Source organism: Anastrepha obliqua, chromosome 2 (genome assembly GCF_027943255.1).
Source record: "Anastrepha obliqua isolate idAnaObli1 chromosome 2, idAnaObli1_1.0, whole genome shotgun sequence".
NCBI classification, from domain to species: Eukaryota; Metazoa; Arthropoda; class Insecta; order Diptera; family Tephritidae; genus Anastrepha; species Anastrepha obliqua.
The window spans coordinates 67,539,994-67,552,507 of NC_072893.1; the positions used below are offsets into that span (position 1 = coordinate 67,539,994).

Consider the following 12,514-nt stretch of genomic DNA (forward strand, 5'->3'; position numbering starts at 1 on the left):
TACTCAAATCTACGTAAATTGGTTTTATTGCGTTCAAAACATCTTCTGGCAGTGGGGTGTATTCATGTTTAAATGGCTAGTGTCTAAGTCACCCTCCTGTTTTTTATTCGGATTCGGTCGTTTTTTTGGTCTGTCTAAATGAATTCCTTTACGTTGATCTTTTCTAGTTACTTCAGATAATCTCGGCATTTTAATAAAACTATTTACAAAAATCTACAATACTAAAGAAAAGTAACAGCGTCGCAACCGTTCCATAGATGACACCGTTCAAGTCAGCGTCGCACGACAAACTGATGCTTCTCTCTGCTCCCTTTGAGATTTACAGTTGTTATATAGGTATAATATATGATTCAATGGTATAATACATAGTTTGAAGCATCAGCAGCTGTTATTGAATACAAAAGAATGTACTAGAAATATTTTTGGAGCAATAGACAGATACAAAAGTATACCTGAGTCCGCACGCAGGTATACGTTTGTAACGGACTACGCGCGCAACTGCTGCGTCTCGGCAGATGTTTGAGGCGGCTCGGCTTTATGCTCTATAACTTAAAAAGTTTTGCTCGGATTGACTTAAAATTTTAACACGGTATTTTTGAAATGTTTTACTACAATAACATGAAAAAAAAAATCGATTTTTATCCCTTACCCTAGCAAAAATGATCGATTCTTTCGTACTCGTGAGTCTCTGCACAATACTTACTGGTTCGGACTCATTCTTATGGTGTGTTCTTTTCTCGCAAAAACGTGGGTATTTTTTTGTCCAAACTTGAGACCTTGGGGGTGTAACAAGCTCTTTCGTCTCTGAAGTAAATACGCTTCAATCTAAAGTTCAACGTTGTAGCTATAGCATTGGGTCTATGGAAAGCTACTTGTTCAAATCGTGTTTCCAGCTTTGATGAACAAGTATTGCCAAAACATAACTGATCGATAGAAAAGCAAGAAAATACTTTAACCATGTACTCGGTACCCATCTGAGTACTAGCATGAACAACTTGAGTACAAAATGTACTCAGAACTTGAACAAAGTATCTAACAGCTATTCTTATCGGAGCAACACTAGCCAGACCTCACCGGTGCAATGTTTACGTCAGCTGTTTTGCTTGGAAGGACGTTTTTGTTTTCACTTTCATTTACCACAATTGCTGCCAATTATTTTTGCATAATTAACCAAAGTTGCGTTAAGATTTGAAGCATAGGCACCAGAGAACCAGAAAATGGTTTTTAAGTGCCAGGAGGACAGCTTTTTAAAACAGGCAAGTTCATAACATGCGCTTATACAAAATAACTTTAGCTGATGATTTAATCTCTAGTTCGCATCGAAGGTAGTGTCCTGTGATCCCGCGACTTTGGAATGGACGCCGCCTGGTGAAACTAGTGTAAAACAGCTGAAGGGCTTCAATGTCATTTGTGAAGATACTATTCTCTTCCCTGAGGGCGGTGGTCAACCTTGCGATTATGGACAACTTAACGGTCAACCAGTTCGCTCAGTAATTCGAAAAGGTACTGAAGCCGTCCATTTTGTAGAAAGCTCAACAGGCTATGAAGAAGGTAGCATTGTAAAACAGTCAGTTGATTGGAGCCGCCGATTGGACCATATGCAACAACATTCGGGCCAGCACCTGATAACGGCTTTATTTGACCGCGAATTTAAATATGACACTGTATCCTGGTGGTTGGGATCGGATGCTTCCTACATCGAGTTGGATACAACCCATTTGATTAGTCGTGAATCACTGGATACAATTGAACGTAAAGCCAACGAGCTTATACGTGATGGTCGAAAAGTCACTGTAGAGTTAGTTGATCCCGAAATTGCGGTGCAGGTAAAATATATGCATTTACTCAAATTTTTTATTATTTTTCTTATTTGTTTTCCCTTGAAAGTTTCAAGATGCTCGTGCACCGCGAGGCTTACCCAAAGACCATACTGGATTGGCGCGTGTTGTACGCATTGAAGATATTGAGAGTAATATGTGCTGTGGTACCCATGTGAGCAACTTATCGCAGCTGCAGTGCGTAAAATTATTGTATGCCGAAAAAGTGAAAAACTCTGTGTATGTACACTTTGTTGTGGGAGAGAGAGTGCTGCGAAAACTTCACGAGGCATTTCACCGTGAACAACAAATCAATCTAGCACTAAAGTAACGTTTATTAACATTATATCAATTCTTTAATTGTTACCTCTTAATTTATTTTTATATTCAGAGGAGGTCCGGCACAACATTTGGATTTGATACAGAAATTGCAGGCGAATTTGAAGTCATCAGCAAAAGCATTTCAAAAACTCTTAAAAGATGTTGCCATTTCCGAAGCAGAGAAACTGGAGAATACACCTCAACCATACCCCAAATATTATTGTCTACATCGTAAAGATGGCATTGAACCGGATTTTATAAATACGTTCTTACGAAATGCACCCGAGAATATTTTCTACTTTCTCACCGTGTCGGAAAATTCAACGAACAATGGTAAAGGTCTCATGGTGCTAAGAGGAGAAGAGAAAGAAGTGCAGAAGTTTGGTGCAATATTTTTAGAACTATTGCAAGGCAAAGGGAATGGCCGCGAAACAAATTTTCAGGGAAAATTTAGCAATGGAAGCAAGATTCCTGAATGCAACGCTTTACTAGAAAAACATTTTAACGGCAATAAAAAATAAGGAAAATCAACGTTTTAGTAAGATTTCTTTTGTTTTTTGTGAAATAAAGCAGTTGGTAATTTACAAAAATTTAAGCTACATAAGTTAAAAATTCTTAACTCTAGGTAGTATGTAGTATGGAGTTTATAAATAGTTTACATCGAAATTATGCATTTTCGATTCAAGTCGCCAGTAATGATCCCAGAAGCCCACGTCCACTATCCGCTGCCAGAAGTTTGTATAATCGACTTGAGTGTATTGGCAAATCGCTGGATAAGTGCAGTCATCCTTATCATATAAATCCATCCATAATATTGTACAAATACCCAATGAAAACGTGCGAAGTTTGTTCTCGTTGATGGCTTTCTCAAGCTCACGCAGGTATGCTTCTGATTCAGGGTTGTGTAATGCCTTTGCAACCATTGCCATTTGATTACTCCAACCACGCAATGCATGCATAAATGCTTCTTCGTCTGGATTATGCTTTGCACATTGGTACAAACCGTACCCTGTGCCGGCAATCACCAGAGCTTTGCGAGGCTTGGCACGTGCACTTTTGGCTACATCGAAAACCACCTCCGTATAATCACTAACAAGGCCTTGCCAGTATTGCGCCCACTTCTCTACCACAGTACCCTTAAAACGCTCGGGGAGTGTAAACATATCGCTGATACGTGTGCGCAAAGCGGCGAAGCGATTATTCAGTGAAAATATTCGCATTTTCATAAATAAATCTTATTATTTGGATGCAACCGTATATTTATAATGAATTTTTTTTTTTTTTGGTTCCTTCACGTAACAGCTGAGTTTCGTTTTAAATGGGTTACAGAGTGCACAAATATTATCGATAACCAAGGCAAATTTGTACAAGGTGATAGCAGTAGAGAAGTATAGTTGCTATTTTCTTGCGATTTGATAACTTGAATGTCGAAGTGATCCCTTTTTATTGACTTTGTGTATTTGTCTGAATGATGGTGAAATGTTGTCGATGCATGAAGTTTTTACATTCATATCACCAAATTGCAAGGCAATACGCATATAATTTTTTTGTATTGTTCTATCATCTTGTATGAAATTTTCTTGTGGATACACACGCTAAATATAAATGAAGCACTCAATTGATAATTTAATTTCGATAAATTTTCGTGCCTTTTCAGGACGTCTAGAATTTTTTTATTTTTATTTTATATAACAGCAGCCAGGCAGCATTAATCAAATCAGCACTAGAGCAAAAACAAAACGAGCAATGTATTCTGTTTTTGCTTTCGGTTTTTTGAAATTATGAAATTTGAAAAGGTCGAGCCAAGGAGAACCAGGAAATTCGGTGGCTCCTAAAACACTCAGGCTAAAAAAAAAAGCCCATTGTATTTAAAGCTCTGGAAAGGGGGTGGATAGTCAAGGAGGGAAGGAGAAAAGTATCAGAGAAAGAGACAGGAAAGAATAGAGAGAAGAATTGCTTTTGGTCAATATTCAAGAATAACAGAATACACGAATACGCCTTCCGAAATCGCTGTGTCGTAAGAGCCCATGAATAAACAAGCACAAGGAAGGGAATTATTCGGCTTCACTTCTTGCTCTACCTGTATTTAAAAGCGCGTAAGCGAAAATCCTTGGCCTAAGCTTTCCACGTAGTCGAAGGACAAAGACGAACAAGTTGAGAAGGGCGACGAATCGACACTACGTCGTCTTCTTCAACACTTCGCTCTATGAACTAGCGAACTGATTTATTCTTTTTTCATAGTAAAATTCCACAATTTGGAAGCATTGTTCTGGCGTTAAAAATTCGTGTGAATTGCTAAATCTTATTGAACAGAAATGTCAAAACTTTTTGCCATTTTCAGCTGTCAAACCATTGTTATCGATATCTATAGTTCTCATGCAGCTAAAAAATACCCGATAGAAAAAAGTTAAAATTGAAGCCCTACCGCTGCATCCTGTTTAATGTGCCTTGAATGAAACACACAATTGAATGTCAATCAGTTGTTGTTATTCTTTTATTCAAACGTTTTCAACTGTGTTGCATAAAAAGCTATTGAAGAGATTATAATACAACTTTCTTGCATTCTCTTTAAAAAACATAATATAAATGCCAACTCGTCCATATAAACAAAAAGTCTGCACGAAAAGCGTGAGAGATATTGTTGAAGTAAATAATTAACAAACATCATAATTAACAAATACTAAATATGTACATATCGTTTAGAATGATGGGGATTCAACGAATGATAATAATTCGCCGGGGTTAACGAAAAGAGGAGGTGATAATTTGTTGGATAGACTGTTACTGCATAATTCGGACGATCTAAAGCTACGTGAACGGCATTGCTTATTCCCCGCCTTCAATGTGAGTCAAAAACCATTAAACGGTCTCAACGAGTTGCGATGGTACCCGGAATGCGCAGTTTCGACGCCGTGCCCCATTTATATAGCTGAGAAGCACTGTGGGAGTGTGGACATATGCCACCGACGTACAATGGCACGGGACATATATCGTAAGCGTTTAAACACATCGCGGACACGTTACCATACAGTGCAAAAAGGTAATCTAAAGTTTAACCGTAGTTATTCCTTTTCAATTTTGCACTTTTATCCTTTTATAGATAAACGGTTAAGGACTAATGAGAAAAAGGGAAGCTATTATACTTCTGTTTTCGATTTGGCTAAACGTTTAGAATGTGATCCAGATCCATATTTTCATGGGAGCTACGATTACTATTATACCGGAGGGAATCTTTGTGTAATGGATGACGGCAGCCATGTGCTACATGTTGATAACGAAAATTTGGATAACATAAGTAAGTAAATATTGGTCGAAAAATATGAATGCATTATTGTTAAGCTTCAGTAGATTTACAACGATTTTCTTGCAGATGTTGGTGCTCTGCCCAAATTTACGAGTTTCTCCAACGGCTTCCTGGATCACATAAGCTCACAACAGCTGAATACTGATAGTGAAATATTTGAACTGCGACCCATACGAAACCTTCACGTCGAGTGTTCAAACTGCTTTGCTGTACGGACACGCAACACTATCACTTTGCACACGCTGCTACCCACAGGCACGACGAAAGGGGTTATGCGTTTCAAAACCAATTCTACACCATTCATTAGTTTTGCGCAGTCAACTGTCGATTCAAGTACATTCATTGTTACAACAATGAAACAAAGTGTTCGGGTGTATGATCTGAATACTTCCACACCTGTACTTTCGGCACAACATGATGTGTGTACAAGGGATGATATCAACAGGGTAAGCTGGAATATGGTAAGACCTTGGCAGGGTCAAACGTTTGTGTATGCCAACGAGAAAAAACTTCTCTTAATAGATACGCGAACTACACCGGATCAATGGTTGAAAAGTAGTTGTGGCTACGAAACCCCGGAATATAAATGCGATTTTATATCTTCTATTGCTAAAAGTGAATATCGGGATTTAGTATATGTAGCGACCAACCATAAGTTACATTGCTTAGATTTGCGTTACATAGGAGGTGATTTTGAATCCAGTGCTGCTGCAATATGTCGTTGGACACATCAACTACAGTATGCGCCTGCTTTTGTTGAAACATTCCACTTTGGAGGCGTAGAATTTATAGCGCTTAGTAGTGCCTTAGCTGATGACATGGTGATCTGTGAGTTGACACGTGAGCATTCAGCACAAATTGTCAATGAAGAAGAGTCGAGCATCGGTAACTCGCCCGGAAAGAGACAGTTCGGAAAGTGTGAATATAAATCCTATTGCTTGCCATATCAACTACCCACGCTGCAGGAAGCTTACCATAAAGCGCGTGTAGCGGGCAAATGTTTGCAGCCAGATGCTGACTTGACATCGCGTATGGCCCGTTGCACGACCGGTTTGGCCTTCTACGACACTGAAACATCGGAATGTATTGGTAAAGAAGATTCTGACACTTTTGCTTTGTTGCTCACATCAAATTCGATTGGTGACGTGTACGCGCGCCGTTTGATCGCAAGAGATACGCAGGAGGTAGAAACCTGCAAAAGGGATGAAAATGCTGGCGAAGATACAATGCATGTGTATGCTGACCGCGTTTGCGAACGCACGCAGAAAAATTTAAACTGTACTGAAGTGGTGAATTTAAGAGGTAAAGGAATATTTCACCGATAAAATTCTAATTTTTATTACATTTAGATGTAAAATTGTTACTTTTTGCAGCTATGCGTAAAGTTTTTCGGTGTAACGCTCTTAGCAACCCAATAAACTTTGAAGATGGTGATGATGATGATGATGACAAAGCCGAAGTGAAGAAAATATCACGTAAAAGGCATGCTTTAGGACGTTGGCAGAAACCAGTCGAAGCATTATATTCATATAAAGACGCTTTAGTGAAAGATCTACTCTCTATTTGGGATATTGATTATGAGGATAATAAAAAATATGAGTTATCATTTTCTCATATTAAGAAACGGTTGGGCGCTGAACCTAATCCAGAAGGCATTGTTAGCTCCTGGTTAGAAGAGAACATCAAAGTAAAGGGCGAACCACAAACAAGTTCTGCTATTAAACAACAATCCGAACAGTTAGAACCACAGCAGCGGGATCTGCCTCCTCAGACTGTAAGCTCAACTATTAAACAACAATCCGAACAGTTAGAACCACAGCAGCGGGATCTGCCTCCTCAGACTGCAAGCTTAGCTATTAAACAACAATCCGAACAGTTAGAACCACAGCAGCGGGATCTGCCTCCTCAGACTATAAGCTCAACTATTAAACAACAATCCGAACCGTTGGAATCACAGCAACAGATTCTGCCTACTCAGACTGTAAACTCAACTATTAAACAACAATCCGAACCGTTGGAATCACAGCAACAGATTCTGCCTCCTCAGAGTGTAAACTCAGCTATTAAACAGCATTTCGAGCAGTTCGATTCTACTACTGTTGCAATGGTCCATGTTCCATGTGCCGATGTAAATCAGTCCATTAAAATGGAAACTTCCTTTCATTTTGAAGATGACACTGCTGGTCCAAATAACTCATTCTTAAGTGAATTTATGCCGTATCAACATTCGACTCAACTGATTAATACTATATCGAATATGCCTGATTCACCCACTGAACAGGAAGAGTTTATCTCATTGGCGCCAAAAAAGAAGCCGGCTAAGAAAAAGTCAAAATATGTTAAAGGTTTTTAATTAAGTTTATTTGTATATAACTGTATATTAAGAAGTTAGGTCGAGATGTTTATTAAAATTTTTGTTTTATCCAGAAGAACAGAAGCGCCTTATGAAGTACACCCGATAATTGGGTATTATTATTGATGAAGACATTTTTTTATTAACTAACGTTTCCTGCAACCAATTATTATTGAATAAAAGCTTTCTTATATGTCGTGTATGCGTATATATGTATATGTATTTGTAGGACAAACAAGCACGAAACGTGGCTATTCGAAATAAGGTAAAGCTCCAACAGAATCGCGAAGAGCTACTGCGCGCAGTGGGATACCTTCTGAGGTATCAGAGAGGGAAGTGCTATTGTAAGATTTTTTCAATCATTTGAGTTCGTTTATTTGAAAACTTATAAAACAACGCCAGCTTTGAGTTCCAATAGAGAATTATTCTTGCCAACAATGGCGGAGTAAGTAATTTTGTTAAGTAAAACTTTCGTTTAAAGAACAGAGACCGCATTTCAATAGTCTGTTGTTGTTGTTGTAGCAGTAACTTAACCCTGCCAGTGTAGTGTAATCACCGCTCGTCTTCGTCTAACTCATCTAACGGTAGGCCCAGGACACTTGCTGTTTCGACAAATTGGGTCCAGAGGGGGAATGGTGTTAGATGAGTGGGTTTGATGGGGCATGTGAAAAGGTGGTTAGTGTTGTGCGGGTGCCTTTACATGCCGGGTATATGTTTAGTATGCCGGGGTCGATTCTGGATAGATGGGAGATTAACCTGAAGTTGGAGCTCTTCGACTGCAATTGGTGGTGGTTGGACTCCGATAACGGCATTCGGGGGTCGGGAGCTTAAGAAGGTCGTAAGGTTCTCCCGATGAATGTCGTTTATGGCCTGTCTTTACACTGTCCGATCCTGGAGTGGTCTGTCTGTTTTCTCCAGGATCTCGTCCACGTAGTTGAGGAAGTGCCTCCTGATGTGCCTGGGAGGTGGCTCAGGCTCAAGCAGGTGTCTGCATGGGTGAGGCCTACGGTGACACCCTAGCAGAAACTGCTTGCTGAGCAGTTTGTTATGCTCCTTCACAGGAAGCATGTGAGCCTCGTCGTGCAGGTGTTGTATGGGGGACATCAGGAGACATCCTGTCGCGGTCTTAATTGCAGTATTTTGGCAGGTCTGGAGCTTCGTCCACTGTGTATCACTAGTTCCAGGCGACCAGACAGGCGCAGCATAGTTAAGAACCGGTCGGCCTATTGCTTTGAAAGTCGACAGCAACATTTCTTTGTCTTTGCCCCAAGTGCTGCCGGCAAGCAACTTGAGGACCTTGTGGGGATTCTGTACTCTCGTTGCAATAGCGGTTGTATGCGCTGAGAAGGAGAGCAAGCTGTCAAAGGTGACTCCCAATATTCTGGGGTTATTTACCGTCGGTATTGGGGTATCATTGACGTGCACCTGAAGTTGCAGCTTGACCTCCTTTGTCCAGGTGGTAAAAAGGGTCGCCGTGGATTTAGTGGGAGAAAGTTGTAGGTTTCTCGCAGTGAAGAAGCGAAAAAGGCGGGCGAGGTAGTCGTTTACTTTTGTGCATAGGCCATCAATGTCACTGCCCGACGCCATTATCGTGCAGTCGTCGGCGTATGAGACCAGTGAGACTCCCTCTGGTGGCTGGGGGAGTTTCGAAATGTAGAAATTAAAAAGCAAGGGTGAAAGGACACCACTCTGCGGTACTCCCTGCTTAATTTTTCTATGTTTTGACGTTTGGTCTCGAAATATCACCGACGAGTGACGACCACTCAGGTAGTTCGCAGTCCACCTCTTCAGCCCTGGCGGGAGTGTCGACTGTAAAATGTCATCTAGTAGCGTGGCCTAGCTGACTGTAACAAAAGCCTTTTGTAAATCCAACGCTACTAGGACAGTCCTCTCGCAGGGGCGGTTTTGGTTTAGTCCGCGGTTCACCTGGGTGTTTATGACGGTGAGTGCCGTGGTGGTGCTGTGCACACTTCGAAAACCATGCTGGTGTGAGGCTGGAGTCAGGTGTTCTGTAAGGAGTGGGAGTAGAAGGGCTTCAAGAGTCTTCACTACTGGGGAAAGGAGAGTTATCGTCCTGTCCGTCTTATTGTCTAGCATTCGGTGCTGCGTAACTTCAACAGAATTTCGTAAATAAGTATGTATTTATGCAGCTACAAAAATAATATTGGCTGCGGCGGTTTATGGATTATGGATATTAAACTTTGGTTTATAAAAGACGTCGCCACATGGAACAGCAGGGACTTCGGTGAAGTCAATTTTTATACAACCCAAATGCTTTCGGGGCACGGGGATTTCCAGAAATACTTGTTCAAAATAGGGAAATGCGCACATCCCACATGCATGGAAGATGACGTTAAACACAAATTCTTCCAATGCAAGCGTTGGGAACAAGAACGTCGAGCGCTGGAGAATGCAGTCGGTCACATAGCCACAGAAAATGTAATGGACAGGATGCCAAGTACCGAGGCAACGCGGAAAATCATTAGTGGTTTCGCGTAAAAAATCATCCGAATGAAAAAGCGGAACCTGGACTCAGGCACACAAGCATAGACCTTGTAAGGAGGAAAATGGAATGCCACTTTTAAGTAATACGAAAGCGATTCCAGGCTGGGCGAGGATTCCAAACGAATGGGAGTTTTTTAGTCCCCGGACATACCATTGCTGCGACGGCAGCTTTGATGATGCATTAGGCAACTCCCCACATCCGCAAAAAAAAAAAAACTGTGTTATAAGGATCCTCATTGGTTCCACATTTAACTAGGTCCCATACCTAGTAATACAGGGGATTAAGGTCTGGGGGTTTGGCGGCCAGGAGCTCAGTGTTATGTGGTTATGGAAGTTATCAGCCATCCAATCTTGTGGCGCCATCGCTTTGTGTGAACGAGCAGAGTCTGAAAGAAAAGAGTTGAAAGATGTATGGACTGTCACCGCGTACATTAACAGTCAAGGGTCCATACCGTCTCTAGAACCCCGAAATATGCAGCAGAATTCTAATTCGAAATCTATGAGTAAAGAAGTGTGGTGACATGGCAGCTCTTTTGTAGCTCACAGCACCTAGAATGATAACAGTGGCTGGATGGAAACTACGTGTACATGACAACAGGAACCTTTGCAGGATTGGATCATAGCCATCTGTCATTCTGGTAATTTCTGCGTTTGGTCTTTTAGTCTTGATGAAATTTGTTTCGTCAAAGAAAAAACCATCATATTTTAGGCGCTTCAGGGTGTTTAATTTAGTTTAGACGGCATTTTAATCGGTTAACCCACTTTTCTTGTGTTGTGTTCTTATGTGCTCTGATACGAGGGGTGCCTTTTATATTTCGGGATTTGGCAACCCTGGTGTTGCAATCTGGCAACTGACAGATGTATCGCAAAAATTGACATTTTTTGGTTTTTTCGTACTCAGAACTTTTTGAAATACCAGCGCTATTTGTGTTGTTTACAGTAACTTAAAAGATTCATCTCGGTCCAAAAATGGAATTAAATCGTGAACATTTTCGTGCGATTATTTTTTACAACTTTCGACGTGGATTAACTCAGCAACATTGCATGGATGAACTTAATTCATTTTTCGGTGATGAAGCTCTATCAAGGACCAGTGTTTATCGATGGTATGGTGAATTCAATCGTGGTCGTAGTTCACTCCAAGACGAATTTCGTGAAGGTCGTCCAAAATCAGTTGTTGTTCCGAAAACCATTGATGCTGTGCGCGAACTGATATTGCAAGATCGTCATGTGACCTATCGTGAGATTGAGACAATTTTAGGCATTAGTGGGACCAGCATACATTCAATATTGCATAAACATTTGACTGTCAATAAAATTTGTTCGCGTTGGATCCCACACAATTTGTCAATCGTTCAAAAAAAGGCTCGTGTCGATTGGTCGAAAGAAATGCTCAAAAAATACGATCGCGGAGCTTCGAAACACGTCTATGACATCGTGACAGGTGATGAATCATGGATTTACGCGTATGAGCCCGAAAGTAAACAGCAGTCGACTGTATGGGTGTTTCAAGATGAGCCAAATCCAACAAAAGTGGTTCGCGCACGAAGCACTTCCAAGCAAATGGTCGCCTGTTTTTTTGGAAAAACTGGACATGTCGCAACAGTACCATTAGAACAACGCAGAACAGTAAATTCTGAGTGGTACACAACCATTTGTTTGCCAGTTGTCTTCCAAGAAATTAGGAAAACCAATCGCCAAAGACGGATCACTCTTCACCAGGACAACGCGAGCTCTCACACATCGGCTCAAACAATCGCATTTTTGAGCACCCAAAACATCGAATTAATGGGTCATTCGCCGTACAGGCCTGACTTGGCATCGAATGACTTCTTTTTATTCCCGTACGTAAAAAACAAACTGAGAGGTCAACGTTTTTCGACACCTGAAGAAGCGGTTGCGGCATTCAAAATGCATGTTTTGGAGGTACCTCATTCAGAGTGGTAAAAGTGTTTCGACAATTGGTTCAAACGCATGCAAAAGTGTATAGATCTTCATGGAGAATATTTTGAAAAACAATAAAGTGATTTTCGATGGTTAAAATTTGTTTTTGTTCTCTAAGCCCGACATATAAAAGGCACCTCTCGTATAAAAAATCTTCATGGACAATTCGACGAATAAGACCCTCAGAAACATTAAGCTCCCTCGCAAGCGCCATCATTGACTCTGAAAGGCCATCGTTATTGATCGCTTCAACTTGTTGAATAAATTTTG

The 12,514-nt window shown here is 40.7% G+C and overlaps 3 protein-coding genes across 4 annotated transcripts; 2 read left to right on the forward strand and 1 right to left on the reverse strand.

Annotated features, from left to right (window-relative positions):
• The first annotated feature begins 1,064 nt into the window (after nt 1-1,064).
• On the forward strand, nt 1,065-2,682 carry LOC129238922 (alanyl-tRNA editing protein Aarsd1-B). Its single transcript, XM_054874159.1, has 4 exons — nt 1,065-1,256; nt 1,314-1,826; nt 1,888-2,144; nt 2,209-2,682. Exons 1-4 carry the CDS (start codon nt 1,218-1,220, stop codon nt 2,657-2,659), a joined length of 1,260 nt encoding a protein of 419 aa, XP_054730134.1. The 5' UTR covers nt 1,065-1,217; the 3' UTR covers nt 2,660-2,682.
• Nucleotides 2,677-3,442, reverse strand: LOC129238923 (mitochondrial import inner membrane translocase subunit Tim29). Its single transcript, XM_054874160.1, has one exon. It carries the CDS (start codon nt 3,362-3,364, stop codon nt 2,783-2,785), a length of 582 nt encoding a protein of 193 aa, XP_054730135.1. The 5' UTR covers nt 3,365-3,442; the 3' UTR covers nt 2,677-2,782.
• A 1,138-nt stretch (nt 3,443-4,580) lies between these two features.
• On the forward strand, nt 4,581-7,988 carry LOC129238770 (uncharacterized). Of its 2 annotated transcripts, none has more exons than XM_054873947.1 (5): nt 4,581-4,784; nt 4,842-5,178; nt 5,239-5,433; nt 5,509-6,744; nt 6,816-7,988. In XM_054873947.1, the coding sequence occupies exons 1-5, from the start codon at nt 4,725-4,727 to the stop codon at nt 7,793-7,795; spliced, it is 2,808 nt and encodes a 935-aa protein (XP_054729922.1). In that variant the 5' UTR covers nt 4,581-4,724; the 3' UTR covers nt 7,796-7,988. The 2 variants fall into 2 exon arrangements, with proteins under 2 accessions (XP_054729922.1, XP_054729923.1); XM_054873948.1 differs by having other exon boundaries at nt 4,581-4,766.
• Nucleotides 7,989-12,514: the final 4,526 nt, after the last annotated feature.

Excerpts from the sequence above, each read along its gene's own strand:
- LOC129238922 (XM_054874159.1), top strand. The coding sequence starts at position 1,218 with ATGGTTTTTAAGTGCCAGGAGGACAGCTTTTTAAAACAG. Across the intron at positions 1,257-1,313 it reads AGGACAGCTTTTTAAAACAG|TTCGCATCGAAGGTAGTGTC; the intron begins GCAAGTTCATAA and ends TTTAATCTCTAG. Across the intron at positions 2,145-2,208 it reads CAAATCAATCTAGCACTAAA|AGGAGGTCCGGCACAACATT; the intron begins GTAACGTTTATT and ends TTTTATATTCAG.
- LOC129238923 (XM_054874160.1), bottom strand. The coding sequence starts at position 3,364 with ATGAAAATGCGAATATTTTCACTGAATAATCGCTTCGCCGCTTTGCGC.
- LOC129238770 (XM_054873947.1), top strand. The coding sequence starts at position 4,725 with ATGCCAACTCGTCCATATAAACAAAAAGTCTGCACGAAAAGCGTGAGA. Across the intron at positions 4,785-4,841 it reads GCGTGAGAGATATTGTTGAA|AATGATGGGGATTCAACGAA; the intron begins GTAAATAATTAA and ends CATATCGTTTAG. Across the intron at positions 6,745-6,815 it reads TGAAGTGGTGAATTTAAGAG|CTATGCGTAAAGTTTTTCGG; the intron begins GTAAAGGAATAT and ends TACTTTTTGCAG.